This window comes from Brienomyrus brachyistius, chromosome 1 (assembly GCF_023856365.1).
Source record: "Brienomyrus brachyistius isolate T26 chromosome 1, BBRACH_0.4, whole genome shotgun sequence".
Classification (NCBI taxonomy): domain Eukaryota; kingdom Metazoa; phylum Chordata; class Actinopteri; order Osteoglossiformes; family Mormyridae; genus Brienomyrus; species Brienomyrus brachyistius.
Window position 1 is genome coordinate 46,831,462 of NC_064533.1, and position 18,878 is coordinate 46,850,339.

General features: G+C 45.8%; 2 protein-coding genes and 1 long non-coding RNA gene across 8 annotated transcripts in view; 1 reads left to right on the forward strand and 2 right to left on the reverse strand.

Annotated features, from left to right (window-relative positions):
• The window catches only part of LOC125739287 (interferon-induced GTP-binding protein Mx2-like), a 25,612-nt gene extending 16,648 nt beyond the window's left edge, over nt 1–8,964 (reverse strand). Inside the window, exons 1-4 of one of the 4 annotated variants that reach the window (XM_049009239.1) lie at nt 8,852–8,963; nt 8,055–8,120; nt 7,762–7,967; nt 7,409–7,546 (exon numbers count right to left, since the gene is read on the reverse strand). In XM_049009239.1, the coding sequence (XP_048865196.1) occupies nt 7,409–7,546; nt 7,762–7,967; nt 8,055–8,095 (385 nt within the window). In that variant the 5' untranslated portion in view covers nt 8,096–8,120; nt 8,852–8,963. Of the gene's footprint in view, nt 1–7,408; nt 7,547–7,761; nt 7,968–8,054; nt 8,121–8,851 lie in introns of all 4 variants that reach the window. The other 3 variants (XM_049009257.1, XM_049009248.1, XM_049009267.1) reach the window with 3 other exon arrangements.
• LOC125739406 (uncharacterized) overlaps nt 1–11,337 on the forward strand; it is an 18,037-nt gene extending 6,700 nt beyond the window's left edge. Inside the window, exon 2 of the long non-coding RNA XR_007397135.1 lies at nt 11,111–11,337. This is a non-coding gene — a long non-coding RNA (uncharacterized LOC125739406). The remainder of the gene's footprint in view (nt 1–11,110) is intronic.
• The window catches only part of LOC125739280 (interferon-induced GTP-binding protein Mx3-like), a 24,220-nt gene extending 6,727 nt beyond the window's left edge, over nt 1–17,493 (reverse strand). Inside the window, exons 1-14 of one of the 3 annotated variants that reach the window (XM_049009196.1) lie at nt 17,241–17,484; nt 16,954–17,019; nt 16,661–16,866; nt 16,308–16,445; nt 15,420–15,574; nt 14,880–15,018; nt 14,553–14,751; nt 14,070–14,148; nt 13,842–13,964; nt 13,526–13,658; nt 13,009–13,167; nt 12,739–12,815; nt 12,387–12,596; nt 11,028–11,474 (exon numbers count right to left, since the gene is read on the reverse strand). In XM_049009196.1, coding sequence (XP_048865153.1) covers nt 11,250–11,474; nt 12,387–12,596; nt 12,739–12,815; nt 13,009–13,167; nt 13,526–13,658; nt 13,842–13,964; nt 14,070–14,148; nt 14,553–14,751; nt 14,880–15,018; nt 15,420–15,574; nt 16,308–16,445; nt 16,661–16,866; nt 16,954–17,019; nt 17,241–17,356 — 2,025 coding nt within the window. In that variant the 5' untranslated portion in view covers nt 17,357–17,484 and the 3' untranslated portion in view covers nt 11,028–11,249. Of the gene's footprint in view, nt 1–4,492; nt 4,652–4,883; nt 5,017–5,319; nt 5,443–11,027; nt 11,475–12,386; nt 12,597–12,738; nt 12,816–13,008; nt 13,168–13,525; nt 13,659–13,841; nt 13,965–14,069; nt 14,149–14,552; nt 14,752–14,879; nt 15,019–15,419; nt 15,575–16,307; nt 16,534–16,660; nt 16,867–16,953; nt 17,020–17,240 lie in introns of those variants that run through there. The other 2 variants (XM_049009218.1, XM_049009208.1) reach the window with 2 other exon arrangements.
• Nucleotides 17,494–18,878: the final 1,385 nt, after the last annotated feature.

An 18,878-nucleotide genomic window follows, 5' to 3' on the forward strand; every position in this document is an offset into this window, starting at 1 on the left:
CTTCTGCTTTGCTGAGATAATCCATCCCACCTCACAGGTGTGCCACATCAAGATGCTGATCTGACATCATGGGTAGTGCACAGGTGTACCTTATACTGCCCACAATAAAAGGCCACCCTGGAATGTGCAGTTTTGTCCCACAGCAAAATGCCACAGATGCCACAAGCATTGAGGGAGCGTGCAATTGGCATGCGGACAGCAGGAATGTCAACCAGATCTGTTGCTCGTGCATTGAATGTTCATTTCTCAACCATAAGCCGTCTCCAAAGGCGTTTCAGAGAATATGGCAGTACATCCAACCGGCCTCACAACCGCAGACCACGTGTAACCACACCAGCCCAGGACCTCCACATCCAGCAGGTTCACCTCCAGTTGAGCTTCCCTGAGACGGTTTCTGACAGTTTGTGCAGAAAGTGTTTGGTTATGCAAACCAATTGTTTCAGCAGCTGTCTGAGTGGCTGGTCTCAGACGATCTTGGAGGTGAACCTGCTGGATGTGGAGGTCCTGGGCTGGTGTGGTTACACGTGGTCTGCGGTTGTGAGGCCGGTTGGATGTACTGCCATATTCTCTGAAACGCCTTTGGAGACGGCTTATGGTTGAGAAATGAACATTCAATGCACGAGCAACAGATCTGGTTGACATTCCTGCTGTCCGCATGCCAATTGCACGCTCCCTCAATGCTTGTGGCATCTGTGGCATTTTGCTGTGAGACAAAACTGCACATTCCAGGGTGGCCTTTTATTGTGGGCAGTATAAGGTACACCTGTGCACTACCCATGATGTCAGATCAGCATCTTGATGTGGCACACCTGTGAGGTGGGATGGATTATCTCAGCAAAGCAGAAGTGCTCACTATCACACATTTAGACTGATTTGTGAGAAATGTTTGAGAGAAATGGTAATATTGTGTGTCTGGAATGCATTTTAGATCTTTAAGTCCATCTCATGAAAAATGGGAGCAAAAACAAAAGTGTTGCGTTTATATTTTTGTTCAGTATAGTAAATAAAGTAATAATACCAAATAGAGCAGTGTTTCCCAACCCAGTCCTCGGGGAACCGGAACCCCAGACAGTCCACGTTTTTGCTCCCTCCCAGCTCCCAGCCAATCAGGAACACCGAATACCTGGTACAGGTGCACTGGCATCTGAGAGGAAGAAAAAACGTGAACTGTCTGGGATTCCCTGAGGACTGGGTTGAGAAAGATATCCTGTTCACAAGGTAAAGGGTCTAAATCAGCCTTTCGTTTACTGTCACTAAGCACTGATGCCTTAGTTTTGGTGCAATTTGTCTCAAAATTTGATCAGGTCCAGATTTTCAGCCGTAAAATTCGTCAACAAAGTTTGGAATAGATCAGACAAATACTTTTTGAGTTATTACAGTAATAAGATCAACACTACTGTGGGATCTGTGCTATTGAATTTCATTGCACTGAGAAAAAAAACTAATATATATATATTGTCATGCCCGGCTCGTCCGCTCCTCCTGTGTACCACGCCCCCTGCTTACCCACGTGTGTTTCCCGGATCGTACCCAGCTGTGTCCGTTTGCTTTCAATCAGTCCTGTGCATTTAAGTCCTGGTCTCCCCAGTTTTCCTTGTCTGCGTGATGTTTGTTTGCGTGAGATCCCCGTTATTGTCATTAAATCCCTGGTTTACCCCGACTTCTGCCTGTCCGCCTGCTTCCTGCCCGTTCGCCTCGCACGATCGCCGCTCTGCCCGCGATCGCTGCCGACTCTCCCGTGACAGAATGACAGACCAAATCAAAGAGACGCCGCAGCAGACCGAGAACCAACGTCTCGGTCTGCTGCAAGAGGTATACTTCTGGCTCACCCAGCCCGACATCCAAGAGGATCCCGTCGCGCTGGAGCTAGCCAATCGCAGCTGTGATCTCCTGCTTGTGATGTCCCCCCTTGAGGGTAGGCATTGCCTAGGAGAGGTGCGGTCCAATCTCTACCAGCTAGTTCAGCGAACTACAGCGCGGAGACTGGGGTTGGACGCATCGAGTGCCGCGGAAGAGGTTCCACAACCACCCGGTCCGTCGGACGTGGAGCAACCTCCCGCGGCCTCCGTGACGCGCAGGAAGAAGAGGAAGAGGCCAGCGGACCCCCTGACGATCTCCTTGGGAGCGTGCGCACTCTTCCCCGCTTCCCTTTCAGCCGGGGAGCACGAGAACTCTCCGACTGACACAGTGGTCACTATCGCTGCGAAGCTGCCCTCGCAGGCGCCTTTCCCCGTGCAGGAAGAGCGCCCATCTGCCGCGGAGCTGCCACCGCCCCTCGAGCAGTACTGCTTCAGGCTCGAGCGGCTGGCCAATAAGGGGGCCAGCGCTGTGCGGGACGCTGTTCCCCGTGTGCCCCGGCCTTTTAAAGGGGCCATGCCCGGTTCGCCCGCACGGGATTTGCCAGTCCCCCCGCCTGCAGCTACCGCGCCCAAGGTGCTCCCCCTGCCTGCTGTTCCCAAGCAGGCACCCCCTCAGCCGGCGGATCCGGCTCCCGAGCAGGAACTCCCTTTGCCTGCAGCCCCGGAGCTCGAGAATCCGCCCGCGCAGCCGCCGCCCGCGCAGCCGCCGCCCGCGCAGCCGCCGCCCGCGCAGCCGCCGCCCGCGCAGCCGCCGCTGCCGTCTTCGCCTGCTGCAGCCGCTCCAGAGGCGCTCCCATCTTCGCCTGCTGCAGCCGCTCCAGAGGCGCTCCCATCTTCGCCTGCTGCAGCCGCTTCCGAGGCGCCCCCACTGCAGTCACCTGCAGTTCCCGGGCGAGCGCCCCCACGACGGCAGCCTCTCGCCCCAGTTCCTGATCTCGCCCCAGTTCCTGATCTCGCCCCAGTTCCTGATCTCGCCCCAGTTCCTGATCTCGCCCCAGTTCCTGATCTCGCCCCAGTTCCTGATCTCGCCCCAGTTCCTGATCTCGCCCCAGTTCCTGATCTCGCCCCAGTTGCTTCCGAAGCACCCTCGTCTTCGCCTGCTACAGCCGCTCCCGGGTCGGCGCCCCCACTGCAGCCTGACCGTGTTCCTGTCCCGGCGCCTGCAGCAGCTCCAGTCCCTCCGCCTGCAGCAGCCCCAGCTCCTGTCCCTTTAACCCTACTCCCCGAGGTGGTCCCGGACGACTCCATCTTGGCTCCTCCCGCTTCGGAGGTGGAGGAGCTGGAATGGGACCCCTCGGGGACAGAACTTGTGACTTTACCCTCGCCCCAGCGACCTCGACCCCGAGCGAGGGTCGTTATGTCTGTGTCCCGCAAGGGGAGGGGACACAGACGCAGGGCTGGGGTCCCTCCCGCCCTGCCCCCTGGCTCGCCCTCCCTCACCTGCGCTCTGGCTCGGTTGGCGCCTGCGGGTCCTGGCCCTCCAGGTTGGACGTCGCCTGCGGGTCCCCCTCCGGTGCCTCGTCGCCCTGCCTCGCTCCCCCCTCCGGTGCCTCGTTGCCCCGCCTCGCTCCCCTCTCCAGGGCCTGGTCGGTCGCCTGCGGGGCCCCCACCTTCGGCCCGTCGGAGGACGTCGCCGCCTGCGGCGGCTCCCCCCCTCGCCTTGCCTTCGCCCTGGCCCCTTCCAGCTCCCCGGTGCTCCCTCCTGCTCCCTCCCTGGCCCCTCCACGGGTCCCTCGCCCTGTCTCCTCGGCCCCTCCACGGTCCCCTCCTGCTCCGGCCTCCCGGCCGCCTGCGGCCCCTCCGGCTGCCGCCCGTTGCCCGCTGGGTCTCCCTCGGGCTTCCCCTAGTTCCCCCTCCTTGTCTCCCTACGCCCCTGCCTTTGTCTCGCCTGTCTCTGCCCCTCTGTTTTCTGCTCGCCCTTTCGTTCCGCCCGTCTCTGTTCCTTGTGCCCCGGTGTACCCGCCTTGCACTCCTGGCCCCTTTGTTCCACCCGTTCCTTCTGTGTCTCCCTTCCTGGTTTGCCTGTCTGCCTTCCCGGCCCTCTGTCAGGTTTTGTCTTTTGTCTTGTCCCTCGCTCTGTTTTGTGCTTCGGTCCTGTTCCCTGTCCGGCGTTGATTCTGTTCTTGTTTTTCAGGTCCTGTTTTGCCTCGTCCCGTCCGTCGCCCCCTTCCTTGGCGCGCCCGGAGTAGCGCGCCGTTGGGGGGGGGTTCTGTCATGCCCGGCTCGTCCGCTCCTCCTGTGTACCACGCCCCCTGCTTACCCACGTGTGTTTCCCGGATCGTACCCAGCTGTGTCCGTTTGCTTTCAATCAGTCCTGTGCATTTAAGTCCTGGTCTCCCCAGTTTTCCTTGTCTGCGTGATGTTTGTTTGCGTGAGATCCCCGTTATTGTCATTAAATCCCTGGTTTACCCCGACTTCTGCCTGTCCGCCTGCTTCCTGCCCGTTCGCCTCGCACGATCGCCACTCTTCCCGCGATCGCTGCCGATATATATATTAAACTGTTCAGGAAATACAATATGAAAGAGAACCCCTTACTGGTCAGTAAAATTTTGATACAATGTAAACCAGATCACAGATATCAAAACGTTATGAACTCCTAGTGTGAGGTGACAGGTGGCTGGACTGACAGGTACCTCTGGTGACCCTCAGAGTCTCCAGCGCTGGGAATCTCAGTTGTACCACCAGCTTCTGGACGGCCCTCTCAAACACACTGTAATTATTGAACCCGGGGAGCTCTCGCCCTCTGTGTTTAAGGTCATACTGATCTACGACTTCCTGCATGATTTTGTGGACTGTTAGAAAACAAAGACAATATGCTGTGTAAGAAGATTATAAAGTAACTTCACAATGCACAACTGTACACTCTGAAGCAAAAATAAAATAAAATATATATATACATATATATATTAAGAGAGGAATGCAGCAATATATTGTAATACATTATAAATACATAAATAAATAAATTATCAGGTAACTACTTAATATCATAATAACATTAAAAATGGCAAAAAACGGTTTGTTTACATTCAGTTTTGGAGTCATCAAGGTGTTCCTTCCACTTTTGAAACTCAATCCGCAGAAGGACAAACAAGTTCTCCTCATTGACAACCTCTCCTGATACCAGACGATTGACCTTCTCATTGAAATCTGTTAATGTCTGAGGAAAAAAGACAGCATTAAAACAGAAGTGGAACAGGGGTGGGCAATCTTATTCACAGAGGACCGGTGCTTATGCAGGTCTTAGGATAACCTTTAGGTCAGCTGCTCAGACCCAGGTGTGAGGACTCTTCACCCAATCAGTCCTCTAATTAATAATCTAATTAGGGATTTGTAGCGAAAACCCACATACACACCCGCCCTTGGCGAATAAGATTGGCCAGCTGTGCTCTACATTATGTTTACACATTGCACAAGCAATGAAGGGGGTGCATTTGTGGTGCAGGGCTGAGGCACTGCTTACCTCAATAAGATAAAGTTTCTTCTTCTGCGTGTCCAAGGGGGGGCCAGTGTCATATGACCCCAGCTCCTTCTTTGTGCCCCACAGCTGTTTTTTGATTTGTTCGGACAATATTGGCAGGGATTTCTGAGTGGGAAAGAAAACATAAAGAACAAATAATAATCTAAGCAACTTCCAAGCTAGAACCTGTTCACTGATCTGGGAGCAGCATATTGCTCATGGAAACCTCACCTTGATGTGGTCAACGAGATCCTGGGTCAGTTTGTTGGCCAGGCACTGTATTGTTGCTTTTTCCTCATACAGAAGACAACTGAAAGACCAAATGTCAGTGTTGTACAATAAAACTGTAATATTACAGTGAAGGCACATCTTTCACTGTGGGCACTGGTAGCTCCACTCATGAGTATGTTGGCCGCTCACATTCAGGCTCTCCTGAACCTGCCACAGAGACTGGTTTTGCAATGGAGTGACAATTCAACTTTGTCCAGCAAGTTACTCAGCATTTTACACTCCTCCTTGTTTGAGACTTGATCAATGGTAAATGCAATAAATTATATTATACAAATCCACTGGAAAGCACAGAACACGATAACTAAAGGAAATTTCACCTACCTTTTCTAATGAACAAAATTATGTAAATCTCCTTATTAGGTCTCGCATAGAAATTTTTCATTGAATGAGAACATTAATGTTTAACTTCTTCAAGATCTAACAAAACTAACCTGAAGTACTCATGGCTTCTAAAAAAATCTCTCTCAATCTTGGTTGCATCTTCTAATGAGATTCTGTCATCAATTTGCTTCTGACCACGACATTTCACAATAAGGTAACCTTTGCTGAGTGGGATGACTTGGTTTCGAACAATGTCCAAAATATTCTTCTCTGTTCCCTTGTCAACGAGGTCTGGTTTTGTCAAAATGGCTTTTAAGAGAAAGAACCAAAAAGAAGAATCTATGAATCTATCCTCCCTAAAGTACCTTTGAATAAATGCAGCTGCACAAAGAGCTTTCAGAGACGTTTCAACACAAACATGCATTTTGTTTCATTACCCAGAGTTCTCTTCCCTTCAGGATCCACTTCCTGGGCCATTCTCAAAGCTTCCGTTGTTGCTATGTCGACGTTACATGGGACAATGACCAAATTAATGGTCTCTCTCTTTCCAATGAATTTCATAATTAGGCTTCTGATCTGAAAGAATGAATTATGACAAATTGTATATCTCACATTGTATATGGTATATTTATCAGTTTGATGTTATCAGCAACACATTCCACATGATATGTTTCGAAACACATTCTTTAGTGAAAAGTAACACCTGACAGAATTAATTACAATTCCATGCATATGAATCCTCAGAAGATCAGAGAGACGGACTGACCTGTTCAGCTATATCATCTGGCTGACCTTTCACAGGCACCCTGGCAATCCCAGGGAGGTCAATCAGAGTGAGATCACACACATCTTGGGAGCTGATCTCCAAAGTGATGAGGTCCTCACAGATTCCCACTCCTTCTCCAGCCAGATCGTTTTGAGCTGAGAAAAAACCATGGAGTCCATGATGTCCACAGTTCACTGACCCCAGCAACTGAACATACTAATTAACCTATAAAAATGCCTTCTTTATTGCTTTACTACACTAGAGAGTAGTAGTAAAAGTAACTACTAAGTCACTAAGTTTGAATGTTTCTGTTCATAACTTGTTACACATTTCACTATATCCAAATGAATATGAACTTTGGTTAAATCTCCCTTGACCACAAAGCCTATGTGTGGGAGTTTTTGTAATAATTACATTGTGGGGACCAGATTTCCCAGCAATGTGATAAAAACCTGTAACTTTTTACCTTGTGGGAATGTCTTTCAATCCCACAACGGAAAACTTATTTATAAAAATCTGTGAATGCAATAAAAAACCTAAACTATGTCAAATGTCTTGTATTTTGTTCGGTTACTTATGGTCATGGTTAGGGCTGGGTGATGGGGGTTAAGGAGAACATTACACCATAAAATGGTGTCCCAGTAGTTTATGTATTGAAAGAGGCAGCGAGAACAGTGCGCCGATATGGGGAAGAGTTACTGTTTCTCTTGGTACCTTTTGCCACGTAGCTTTCGACCTTTGAAGGGTCGTTAAACTCGATGTACTCATTCTTGAAGGAGATGACTGCGTGCCACTGGACCCCCCCCTTCAGCCTCCGGAGCTTCAGCTCCAGCGGGCAGCGTGTCACGATACCTGGAGGACAGAGGACACCACAGTCAGCTCCCTCTTCATGGTCCTCTCTCATGTTTCAGTTAAAATACTGTAGTCACACTTTGCTCTCCTTCAGAAGAACATGACAGCCACTATTAAATTTCTCAGAAAAGCTTTGCTCCAAGAATCATATTTAATCATATTACTATTATAACTCCAATGAGGTAAAACATGTAATTTACGGTAAGATTCCTTACCACTGCCCCTGGGCAGGGCCACCCCAGACAAGGCTTCCAATACGGAGCTTTTCCCAGAGCTCTGGTCTCCAATCACAGCAATGGCCGGCAGCGATAGGTCCCTTTCGATGCCAGTCATTCTCAGGGAGTCCACCAGATCGATGTAAGGTCGCACCCGCTCTTCCAGTTGGCCGTGAACCACTCCTTCCATTTGCTTGATAGAATAGCTACAAAATAAAGTTGCACATTTCCTTATTAAGACCTTCCCTATAACCCTTCAATCAAAGATATCCTTTGAAAGCATGAAGCTGCACCTTTCTTCATTCGGGGGGCTGAAAAATTCAATGTTTTCCATAGACCTGTGCAATTCTTCATGAGATCTAAAAATTATAAATAAAAATTAACACCATAATACATGAACACCATGAGTTTTGCTCATCTTCTCCTGATGAGGATTGTGGTCATTTATGAACACTTACTGCTTCAGAAATATTGCACTCAATCAGAAGAACAGTGAAAAGAATGAAGCTATAACTGATCCTTAAATCACTACGAAACGCTTGTGAAATGCTTTGTTTTTTTTTTTCCTTACTTTGTCCGCTGAAGATCAGCAGCAGGTATTTTGAGCTCAACAAATGTCGAAGTCATGATGTAAAACTCATTTGCAGAACATATGGGGCTGGCTGGTCTCTCGGTTGCAGAAACAGGAGAATCCTGGTTCTGGTGCCTGTATGGCTGTTCTAAATCTCACAATTATACAATTAGATATAGTACTATACAGATATTCTACTGCTAAAAGAGAGAACTTCTCTAATTTCAGTAAGAAACAGCAAATGACTTTGTGGTTGAATTGAAACTACAAAACATCACATTGTTGTTAACACGATGTTTTTAGTAGCTTTAAAAAATAGGAAAAGAAGTTAATTTATCTACCTAGTACAACAAGTAAATCTTTCTGTCCAAAGTACATATTGTTTGAAAAACTTGCTGTAAGATTCTTAAGTTAGAACCCAACTGAAAATGTAGTTAGATTACATCATATTTCGGGGTATTACTTGTGTTGTCCTGTAGGTAAGGAGAAATGAGAGCAAAGTAGAACATAAACATTTACCTTTATTTCAGGATGTCTCCTAAGAAATGAAGTTTAGTGTTGCGACAAGCGATACTGAGACTTCGGACCTGGTATTGCCAAACTACAGCAGAGTGCCTCAAAGCTAGAGTCTGCTTTATTTATGCCAAATCACCTGACCGATGACGCCTGACTCATCCTGAGGTGTCTGAGGTTACAAAGTTTGCAGGTGTTACACATTGTAATGTGTGATTCCAGAGGAGCTGTTTCATATTATTGGGAATGAAGGTAACACACCTGCTTATATGCACAAGCCATCTCTGCATGTCCATCCATCCATTTTCCAAATCACTTATCCTTCTGGGTCACAGAGGGTCTGGAGCCTACCCTAAAAGCTATGAGCACAAGGCAGGGGACAACCCAGGCTGGGGGGGCCAGTCCATCACAGGGCACACTCACACACCATTCACTCACACAGGCAATTTTAGTAACTCCAATTAGCCTCAGCATGTCTTTGGACTATGGGGGGAGGGGAACTGGAGTACCCGGAGGAAACCCCACGACAACATAGGGAGAACATCCGCAAACTCTGCAGCCATGTAACCCAAGCGGAGATTCGAATCCAGGTCTCTGACCTGTGAGGCAACAGTACTAACCACTGCGCCACCATGCTGCCCCAACCCAGCTAACATTTAACGTTGGCCCAACGTTAGTATAACGTCGGACATAACGTCGGCCCAACGTTATTAACAGACCCAATGTGCAGATGCACGTCCGGCCAACGTCTGCTAATGACGTTGGGCCGACGTTATGTCCGATGTTCTACCAACATTGGGCCAACGTTAAATGTTAGCTGGGAAGCTGTCATGGTTGTGGTATACTGTATATTCTGGACGTTGGCTGCACGTCTGAACAATGTCCGGGACTGACCAGGAGTTAGTCAATACCCGACGTTGTCAGGACATGAAGCCTACGAAGAAAAGGGATTGTTATGGAATCCTTTAAACTTTTTCTGTGGAGGTATAGGTTGTACAGTTCATCTTGATCTGAAAAGAAATCTGTATAAATTCGATCTTGGACATAGAGTAAAGGTCTATGAGACGTCTGCCAGACGTTATGCCGACGAAAAATTTGGACAACATCAAGTGTATTTCATCGATTCAGAAAGAAAGGAAATTAGCCTATTAAAAGGCAGTTAGTGTATCTAACAAACAATAATATCCAAAAATTTTATTTTCATTATGTAGACCATTATGTTGGCCAGACGTTGCGTCGACGTCCGCTTTTGACCATCGACATAACAACCAACAGCCGACGTCGGCCCAACGAACCAATGCTAGCTGGGAAGCTGCATTTTTTAAAATACCTTTTCATTTAAAGTTCCGCATTTGATCGAGCTTTTTCAAGGCAGCTGCGCTTCCACTTTCTTTTCCATCCTCTTATTTGTATTTCATAGTACTATAACTTGCATGTTCTTTTAAAATCAACATTCGCAGATTATATTGGTGGTCAAAAGAGTGAAAGGAGCTGAAAGAACATAACCAATGTTGCGATTATTTTCCACGATTTTTCGCTTTTACTTTTGATTTATTTATTTTAAAGGGAATTCATGCAAACTTAAATAGCACTATTGACAAAGGATATATATACATGTATGTAAATGGAGAATTCAGATAAATTAATGCTATGAAACGACGTGATAGTTATTTTTTCAATTTTCTTTTCTTGCTTTCTAATTGTTTATTTGTTGCTTCAGCGTATTTTTGCGAATTGGCCTCTGACAGCAGACAGGAACAGGAGATGAGGGAGTGTCCTTTAAAAACATTTTGAGTTTGAAATTCAATTTAAATATAAAATTATTGGTCAGAAATTATTGGTCACATTTGAAAATAATAAAGGCATAAGGCTTCTGCCAATAATTAAATATTCATGTAAACTGAACCATATGCTGCTTCCCGCTCAATGACTCCAGTGGAAAGGACAGCCAGGTATGTTGGTGATGTGGCATAATGAAGGAGGTGAAAGACCAGGCAAAGATGTTGGAAACAATGTATCCCGAGTTCATCTCAGACTGCATCTAGCGCATCGGGAAGGTTACATCGTAAATTTTTATGCCAGTTTATCGATGCGAATCCCTTCTAGGAGTTTAGCATCACCTGCTGGTCAAACAGAGAAATGACGGACAGGGCAAGGACTGAATCTGACAAACATTTTATTGAGAAGTTCTACCATATGTGTGCATTTTCAAGTTAGAATACAGAAAGAAAAAATAATTTAGGCAATGACAAAGACTGTTTGAAGGTATGCGGTAGGCCTCGTCAAGTACTTTGCAGGTAAGAGATTCTGTTATATGGCTCAGATTAATACATTGATTCTTTGTCCCAGAGAGCATATTCTGGGCTTTTTGTGTTTATAATGAACAAAGGTGGAGATTTTCCTATCAGTAGAATTTGTTGATCTTCTCCTGAGCGTTGCTGAGCCGATCTATGCGGTTCTGCAGCTCCGCCCTCTGGCGGCTGACCTCCGATTCCTCCTTCAGGATGTCGTTCACGTTCCCACCATCCATCAGCTTCAGCATCTCATGGCAGAGCATTTTCGCCGACTGCTTCAGCATGAAGAATCGGATCAGCATGGGCACCATATCTGCCAGGCGCTGCAAAACGATCTGGGAGGAAAGAAGAGGAGAATTCAGGAATGGAGGGCTTGACTCCTAAAATGATACCATCAGGCACACCTTTATTGACCACCACTAACAATATCCAGGAAGCAGACAACTGTAGAAGTACACAGTATGGACAATTTCAATTATTTGGACACCTGGTCATTATACATGCAGGAACTTTTATGACATCCCATTCTAAATCCATAGGCAACAATATGGATCCCTTTTGGTCCCTCTTTTGCAGCTATAACAGTTGTCACTTTTCTGGGAAGGCTTTCCACAAGATTTTCGAGTTCATCTGTAGGAATTTTTGCCTATTCATCCAGAGAAGCCTTTGTGAGGTCAGGCACTGATGTTGGACATGAAGGCCTGGCTCACAATCTCCATTCTGGTTCATGCTAAAGGTGTCCGATGGGCTTGAGGTCAGGGCTCTGTGTGGGCCAGTCAAGTTCTTCCTCACCAACCTCACCTTTTCCTTTGTCTTTATGGACTTTGCTTTGTGCACTGGGACACGTACAAGCGTAGAATTGTCCAAAATGTCTCGGTATACTAAAGTACTAATAGTTCCATTTATAGGAACTCAGGGGCCTAGTCCATCCCTGAAAAATGACCCCATACCATAATCCCTCCTTCACGAAACTCTACAGTTGGCACAATGCAGTCAGACAGGTAACATTCTCCTGACATCTGGCAAACTCAGACTCGTCCATCAGATTTCCAGACAGAGAAGCATGAATCATCACTCCACAGAACATGTGAGAAAGTATGTGAGAAGCGGTTCTATAAGCAGGCTTCAGAGACCCTGCGACTGATACCGTTGTGCACTACCCATAGACCATCCCAATAGCAATGAGTGGGGCCTCTACTTTGATGACATTTCTATGCTCTCAAGTTGTCCAGACTGATCACACCTACCTCATAGTAAGCCTTGAGCATCTCAGGGTACTTAACCCTGCTGTCGTAGCTAGAAAAATTGTCTGCAGAGACATTTTGACCACTGTTTTCAGTCAAACTTTTGAAGTAGATGCCATCTTGGGTGTAGACCAGCTCCTCCATGTCAAACTGCTCAATGATCCTGTCTTCTACCTTGGCCCCCTGCTTCGACTGGATGTTATCAATCTTGTTCTGGGTATTTTGTGAGAGGAAGAATGAAAAAAAAGTGTAAACTTACTGCAGATTCCAGCACAATCTTTGGAATTAGGTTGGTTGGATCTTTGTGCCTGTCAGTGTATGAAAGTTGAAAGATATCGATATTGTACGTAATTACCAAAGAGACGCATTGAAGAAATGGATAAATACTGAAGCAGTTTCTCGCAATCTCAGTAAACTGCTTTTGGACAGTGTCTGAAAAAAAATAAACACAATAAAATGCAAATATAGGCACATTGGTCAGGTCCTAAGCTCATGATTATAGAGGTAAAGCTGTAAAAAATGACCCCCGATACCAGGAAATGTGTCACAACTACCATTTTTTTCCATCAATCACCATTTTTTGTGTTGACTGTATAAGCTGACTGGTGGCAGGACTGAAAGGTACCTCTGATGACGTTCAGAGTCTCCAGCGCTGGGTTTCTCAGTTGTACCACCAGCTTCTGGACGGCCGTCTCAAACACATTGTAATTACTGAACCCGGGGAGCTCTCGCCCTCTGTGTTTAAAGTCATACTGATCTACAACTTCCTGCATGATTTTGTGGACTGTTTAAAAAAATGAAATTACATGTAAGGTTAATAAAGTAATTTGATGCTATATCCAGTGTTTCCCAACTCAGTCCTCGGGGAACCCCGGATAGTCCACATTTCTGCTCCCTCCTAGCTCTCAGCCAATCAGGAACACAGAATATCTGGTACAGGTGCACTGGGAGCTGATTGGAAGCAAAAATGTGGACTTTCCAGGGTTCCCCGAGGACTGGGTTGAGAAACATTACTATACATTCTGAAGCAAAATGATGTGTTGCATTATTCAGAAATATAACGCAAGAATGCAGGAATATGTTGTGCTATATTGTAAAAAAAATAATAGTAACAAGTAAAATGGGAAAATGTCTTTGTTTACATTCAGTTTTGGAGTTATCAAGATGCTCTTTCCATTTTGTAAACTCAACCCGCAGAAGGACAAACAAGTTCTCTTCATTGACAACCTCTCCTGATACCAGACGATTGATCTTCTCATTAAAATCTGTTAATGTCTGAGGAAAAAAACAGCATTAAAACTGAATTGAAAGTCTAAAACTATGTTTACACATTGCACAAGCAATGAAGCTCAGATTTACAAAGATGGAGGCTGAGAAAGGCAGGGGGGTGAGGATGGCTGAGGCAGACAGAGGTATACAGGGGGTGCATTTGTGGTGCAGGGCTGAGGCACTGCTTACCTCAATAAGATAAAATTTCTTCTTCTGCGTGTCCAAGGGGGGGCCAATGTCATATGACCCCAGTTCCTTCTTTGTGCCCCACAGCTGTTTTTGGATTTGTTCTGACAATATTGGCAGGGATTTCTGAATGGGAAAGAAAACATAAAGAACAAATAATAATCTAAGCAACTTCCAAGCTAGAACCTGTTCACTGATCTGGGAGCAGCATATTGCTCATGGAAACCTCACCTTGATGTGGTCAACGAGATCCTGGGTCAGTTTGTTGGCCAGGCACTGTATTGTTGCTTTTTCCTCATACAGAAGACAACTGAAAGACCAAATGTCAGTGTTGTACAATAAAACTGTAATATTACAGTGAAGGCACATCTTTCACTGCGGGCACTGGTAGCTCCACTCATGAGTATGTTGGCAGTTCACATTCAGGCTCTCCTGAACCTGCCACAGAGACTGGTTTTGCAATGGAGTGACAATTCAACTTTGTCCAGCCAGTTACTCAGCATTTTACACTCCTCCTTGTTTGAGACTTGATCAATGGTAAATGCAATAAGTTAGATTATACAAATCCACTGCATATACAGAGCTCGATAATTAAAGGAAATTTCTTCTACCTTTTACAGTGCAATGAAAAAAATCAATCACACAGTTCTCCCATAGATACTTTTCATTTAATGAGGACAATGTTTGACTTCTTCAAGATTTGATAAAACTAACCTGAAGTACTCATGGCGTCTGAAAAAATCTCTCTCGATCTTGGTTGCATCTTCTAATGAGATTCTGTCATCAATTTGCTTCTGACCACGACATTTCACAATAAGGTAACCTTTGCTGAGTGGGATGACTTGGTTTCGAACAATGTCCAAAATATTCTTCTCTGTTCCCTTGTCAACGAGGTCTGGTTTTGTCAAAATGGCTTTTAAGAGAAAAAATCAAAAAGAAGAATCTATGAATCTATCCTCCCTAAAGTACCTTTGAATAAATGCAGCTGCACAAAGAGCTTTCAGAGACGTTTCAACACAAACATGCATTTTGTTTCATTACCCAGAGTTCTCTTCCCTTCAGGATCCACTTCCTGGGCCATTCTCAAAGCTTCCGTTGTTGCTATGTCAACGTTACATGGGACAATAACCAAATTAATGGTCTCTCTCTTTCCAATGAATTTCATAATTAGGCTTCTGATCTAAAAGTAATAATTATGATATTAGTCAATATTATCTGTCACATTTCATAAAATACATTTACCACTTTGATGTTATTTGATCCATAATATGGATCTATTGTGGAAGATGTACAATCACAACCACACTCCAGCCAGCAAGAATAAGTCATAAAACAGTGTGAAGGATAGATGTTATACTGAACAAAGCTCGTGATAAAGACAATCAGTAACTGCCAAAAAAGGGGTTATGCATGCAATCAACCACAAATAAAACCTACATCCAAAAACACCACATGAGGACTTTTCAGAGACACATTTCATACCCTTTAAATCAAAGCAAGTTCCTTAGTAATAAGTAACACCTGACAGAATTTACCATTCCATGCATATGAATCCTCAGAAGATCAGAGAGACGGACTGACCTGTTCAGCTATATCATCTGGCTGACCTTTCACAGGCACCCTGGCAATCCCAGGGAGGTCAATCAGAGTGAGATCACACACATCTTGGGAGCTGATCTCCAAAGTGATGAGGTCCTCACAGATTCCCACACCTTCTCCAGCCAGATCGTTTTGAGCTGAGAAAAACCATGGAGTCCATGATGTCCACAGTTCACTGACCCCAGCAAGTGATCCGACTAATTTGCTTATTGACGTTATCTATAAATAGTATCTTTATTATGTTTACTACATTATTGAGTAAAAGTAATTTCTATATCTGTTTAAATAAACTTGTATTTAAGTTGTTTAACATGTGAATGTATTCATGTGAATCTGACCCTAAGACAGTGTGAGTCTTCCTTGATATCCGAGTGTGTGTGTGTGTGTGTGTGTGTGTGTGTGTGTATATATAACTATCCTTATGGAGACACAATGTCCCCATAACGTGATAAATATCCGTTTTTTTCCCTTATGGGGACCGGTTTCCTGGTCCCCATAAGGGAAAAAACTCTATTTTATAAAAATCAGTGACTGCTATGAAAAAATTAAAAATGCAAAAACTCTAGTATTTTGCTTGGTTACTTATGGTTTGGGCAGGGTGGGGGTTAAAGTTGTCATAGTTACCGTTAGCATTTTTCCCATAGAAGTGAATGAGCAGGCCCCATAAGGATAGGTATACCCTACATTTGTGTGTGTGAGTGTGTGTGTGTGTGTGAGTGTGTGTGTGTGTGTGTGAGAGAGAGAGAGAGTTGTTCCTTATTGTTCAGGAAGTCTGAAGTGAAAGTACGGAATTAGTAGAAGTTTGGGTTTAGGAATAGCGTGAGATATGGGGAAGCGCTATGGTTTCTCTATAGATGTTCCCCAGCCAACCTTTTGCGACGTAGCTTTCGACCTTTGAAGGGTCATTAAACTCGATGTACTCATTCTTGTAGGAGATGACTGCGTGCCACTGGACCCCCCCCTTCAGTTTCCGAAGCTTCAGCTCCAGCGGGCAGCGTGTCACGATACCTGGAGGACAGAGGACACCACAGTCAGCTCCCTCTTCGTGTTCCTCTGTCATGTTTCAGTTAAAATACTGTAGTCACACTTTGCTCTCCTTCAGAAGAAAATGACAGCCACTATTAAATCTCTCAGAAAAGCTTTGCTCCAAGAATCATATTTAATCATATTACTATTATAACTCCAACGAGGTAAAACATGTAATATAAGGTAAGATTCCTTACCACTGCCTCTGGGCAGGGCCACCCCAGACAAGGCTTCCAATACGGAGCTTTTCCCAGAGCTCTGGTCTCCAATCACAGCAATGGCCGGCAGCGATAGGTCCCTTTCGATGCCAGTCATTCTCAGGGAGTCCACCAGATCGATGTAAGGTCGCACCCGCTCTTCCAGTTGGCCGTGAACCACTCCTTCCATTTGCTTGATAGAATAGCTACAAAATAAAGTTGCACATTTCCTTATTAAGACCTTCCCTATAACCCTTAAATCAAAGATATCCTTTGAAAGCATGAAGCTGCACCTTTCTTCATTCGGGGGGCTGACATCATCAAGGCTTTCCAAAGAACTGTGCATTTCATCAGGAAAGCTGAAGAAAAAAACAAATCCTGATTTTACATCCATCCTTTTTCAATATACTGCTGAAAGTCATAGTTATTGCATTAATTCAGTATCATTATGAAAAAGTAGCAGCTTACAGTTTCTTAAATCAAAATCCCACTCAAAACATAATTCTTTGAAGGTATGGTTTGTAGTAACAGAGGTAAATAGTTCAGTTTTTCTCAATAATGAAGGTCTGAGATCTCTTACCTCACCTGCTGAGGATCAGCAGCAAGTAACCGGAGCTCAGTTGGTGTTGTAGCCATGGTGTAGAAGTCATGCAGAATGTACGGACATGTCAGGCCTCTCAATATAAGGCAGGACATTGGGGAAGTAGGAAAACCCTGGTCCTGGGGAGCTCATAACTGTATTTTCTAAATTTCACAACTACATATTTCTTGCAATAGAGTTATTCTACAGATAAAAGAGAAGCCACTTCCTTAAATTCTGTGTGACACAGTAATCGACAGTTCTCATAGTGAAATGAGTATCTCAGAAAATAAATGAGCGACTTACCATTTTCCTGTAACACGACACCTGTCATGTCAGAAGGAACTAAAGCAACAATAACAGAAAATGAACAGTATTGTGAGGGATTCCCAGCGGGGAGGAAGAGAAAGGCATGAAATGAAAAAGCAGGGCTACAATGTGAATGGCAGATCTGGGAACATTGGACAGGGAGGCACTTAAATATAAGACTAACTAGTGGGTAAACAAGAGGCAGCTGGGAATGGAAACAAGACAAACAAGCTCCAGGCGTGGTTCGTTAAATCCATGCCGGGGAGGACACAAGAGGATTAGGCAGACATGGTGGGCAGGACGTGACTTTACCCCCCCTGTAAAGCAAACCCTCCAGGCATGAAGGACAAATCGGGGAGGGGACACAGGGGACCGAAGAAAAAGGTGGGGACATGAGCCGGAACACTGGGCAGTGCAGAGCACGTTAGGATGTACGGGGGCCAACACCAGGGTAGGATGAGACAGAGAAAGGTCAGAGAGGACAATCAACAGACAGGAACCGATCCGGGACACAGAACCAAGCACAAGATAAAACTGGGGGTACAGCACAGCTCGGGGAAGGACTAAGGACGACACGGAGGATGACCAACACAACATACGGCAGAACAGGGTGGACAGGTGAAGGGATAACGGGAAAGAACGACAGGGGGACCACAGGACCAGAACAGAGACAGGAATGGGAGCAGGAACCATAATAGGAGGTTGTCACGGTAACCCTTGCCAGAACCAGAACAGGGGAGGTGCCCCCGTCTCTCTCTCTTCTGGGTCCAAGCCTGCACGACCAGCTGCACCAAAGCTTATAACTGGGTTGGCGTGACCATTCACCAGAAGTGGGGACCAAAGGGATAGGTCTGAGGGCAAGGCCCAGAGGGTCTGACTCTAACTCCTCTAGAGCTGCATCCTCCAGGTCCATCCTTGGGAGTTGGCTGTTAACTGAATCCAGGCAGTCAGGCATCAGCCTGGAGATGAGCCGGGTGTCAGGGTAACATCAGGAAATGAGGCTGGATCCACCTCATGGGATCCTCTGCAAGGAAGCGTGCTTTGTTTTGGAGACCTAGCTGGCCAGGGTGTGCCGCAATCTGGACAAGCAGTGGGGGCAGTACCAGCAAGACCTGGAGCTGCTGCATGAGGTCACCCAATCTGGGGAGTAGGTGGGCTCACAGCAGAAACAGCCCAGCAGTCAGCAGTGGATCCTCACAAAGCTGGGCAAGGGCAAGGTCCAGCACCTGGATGGACCCGCATCACTAGACTTTTAGTTGCTTTTATTTGCTTCATTGTTACCCATGATGTTTGGAAAACCAGATAATTAAGGAAATCCTCATAACAGGC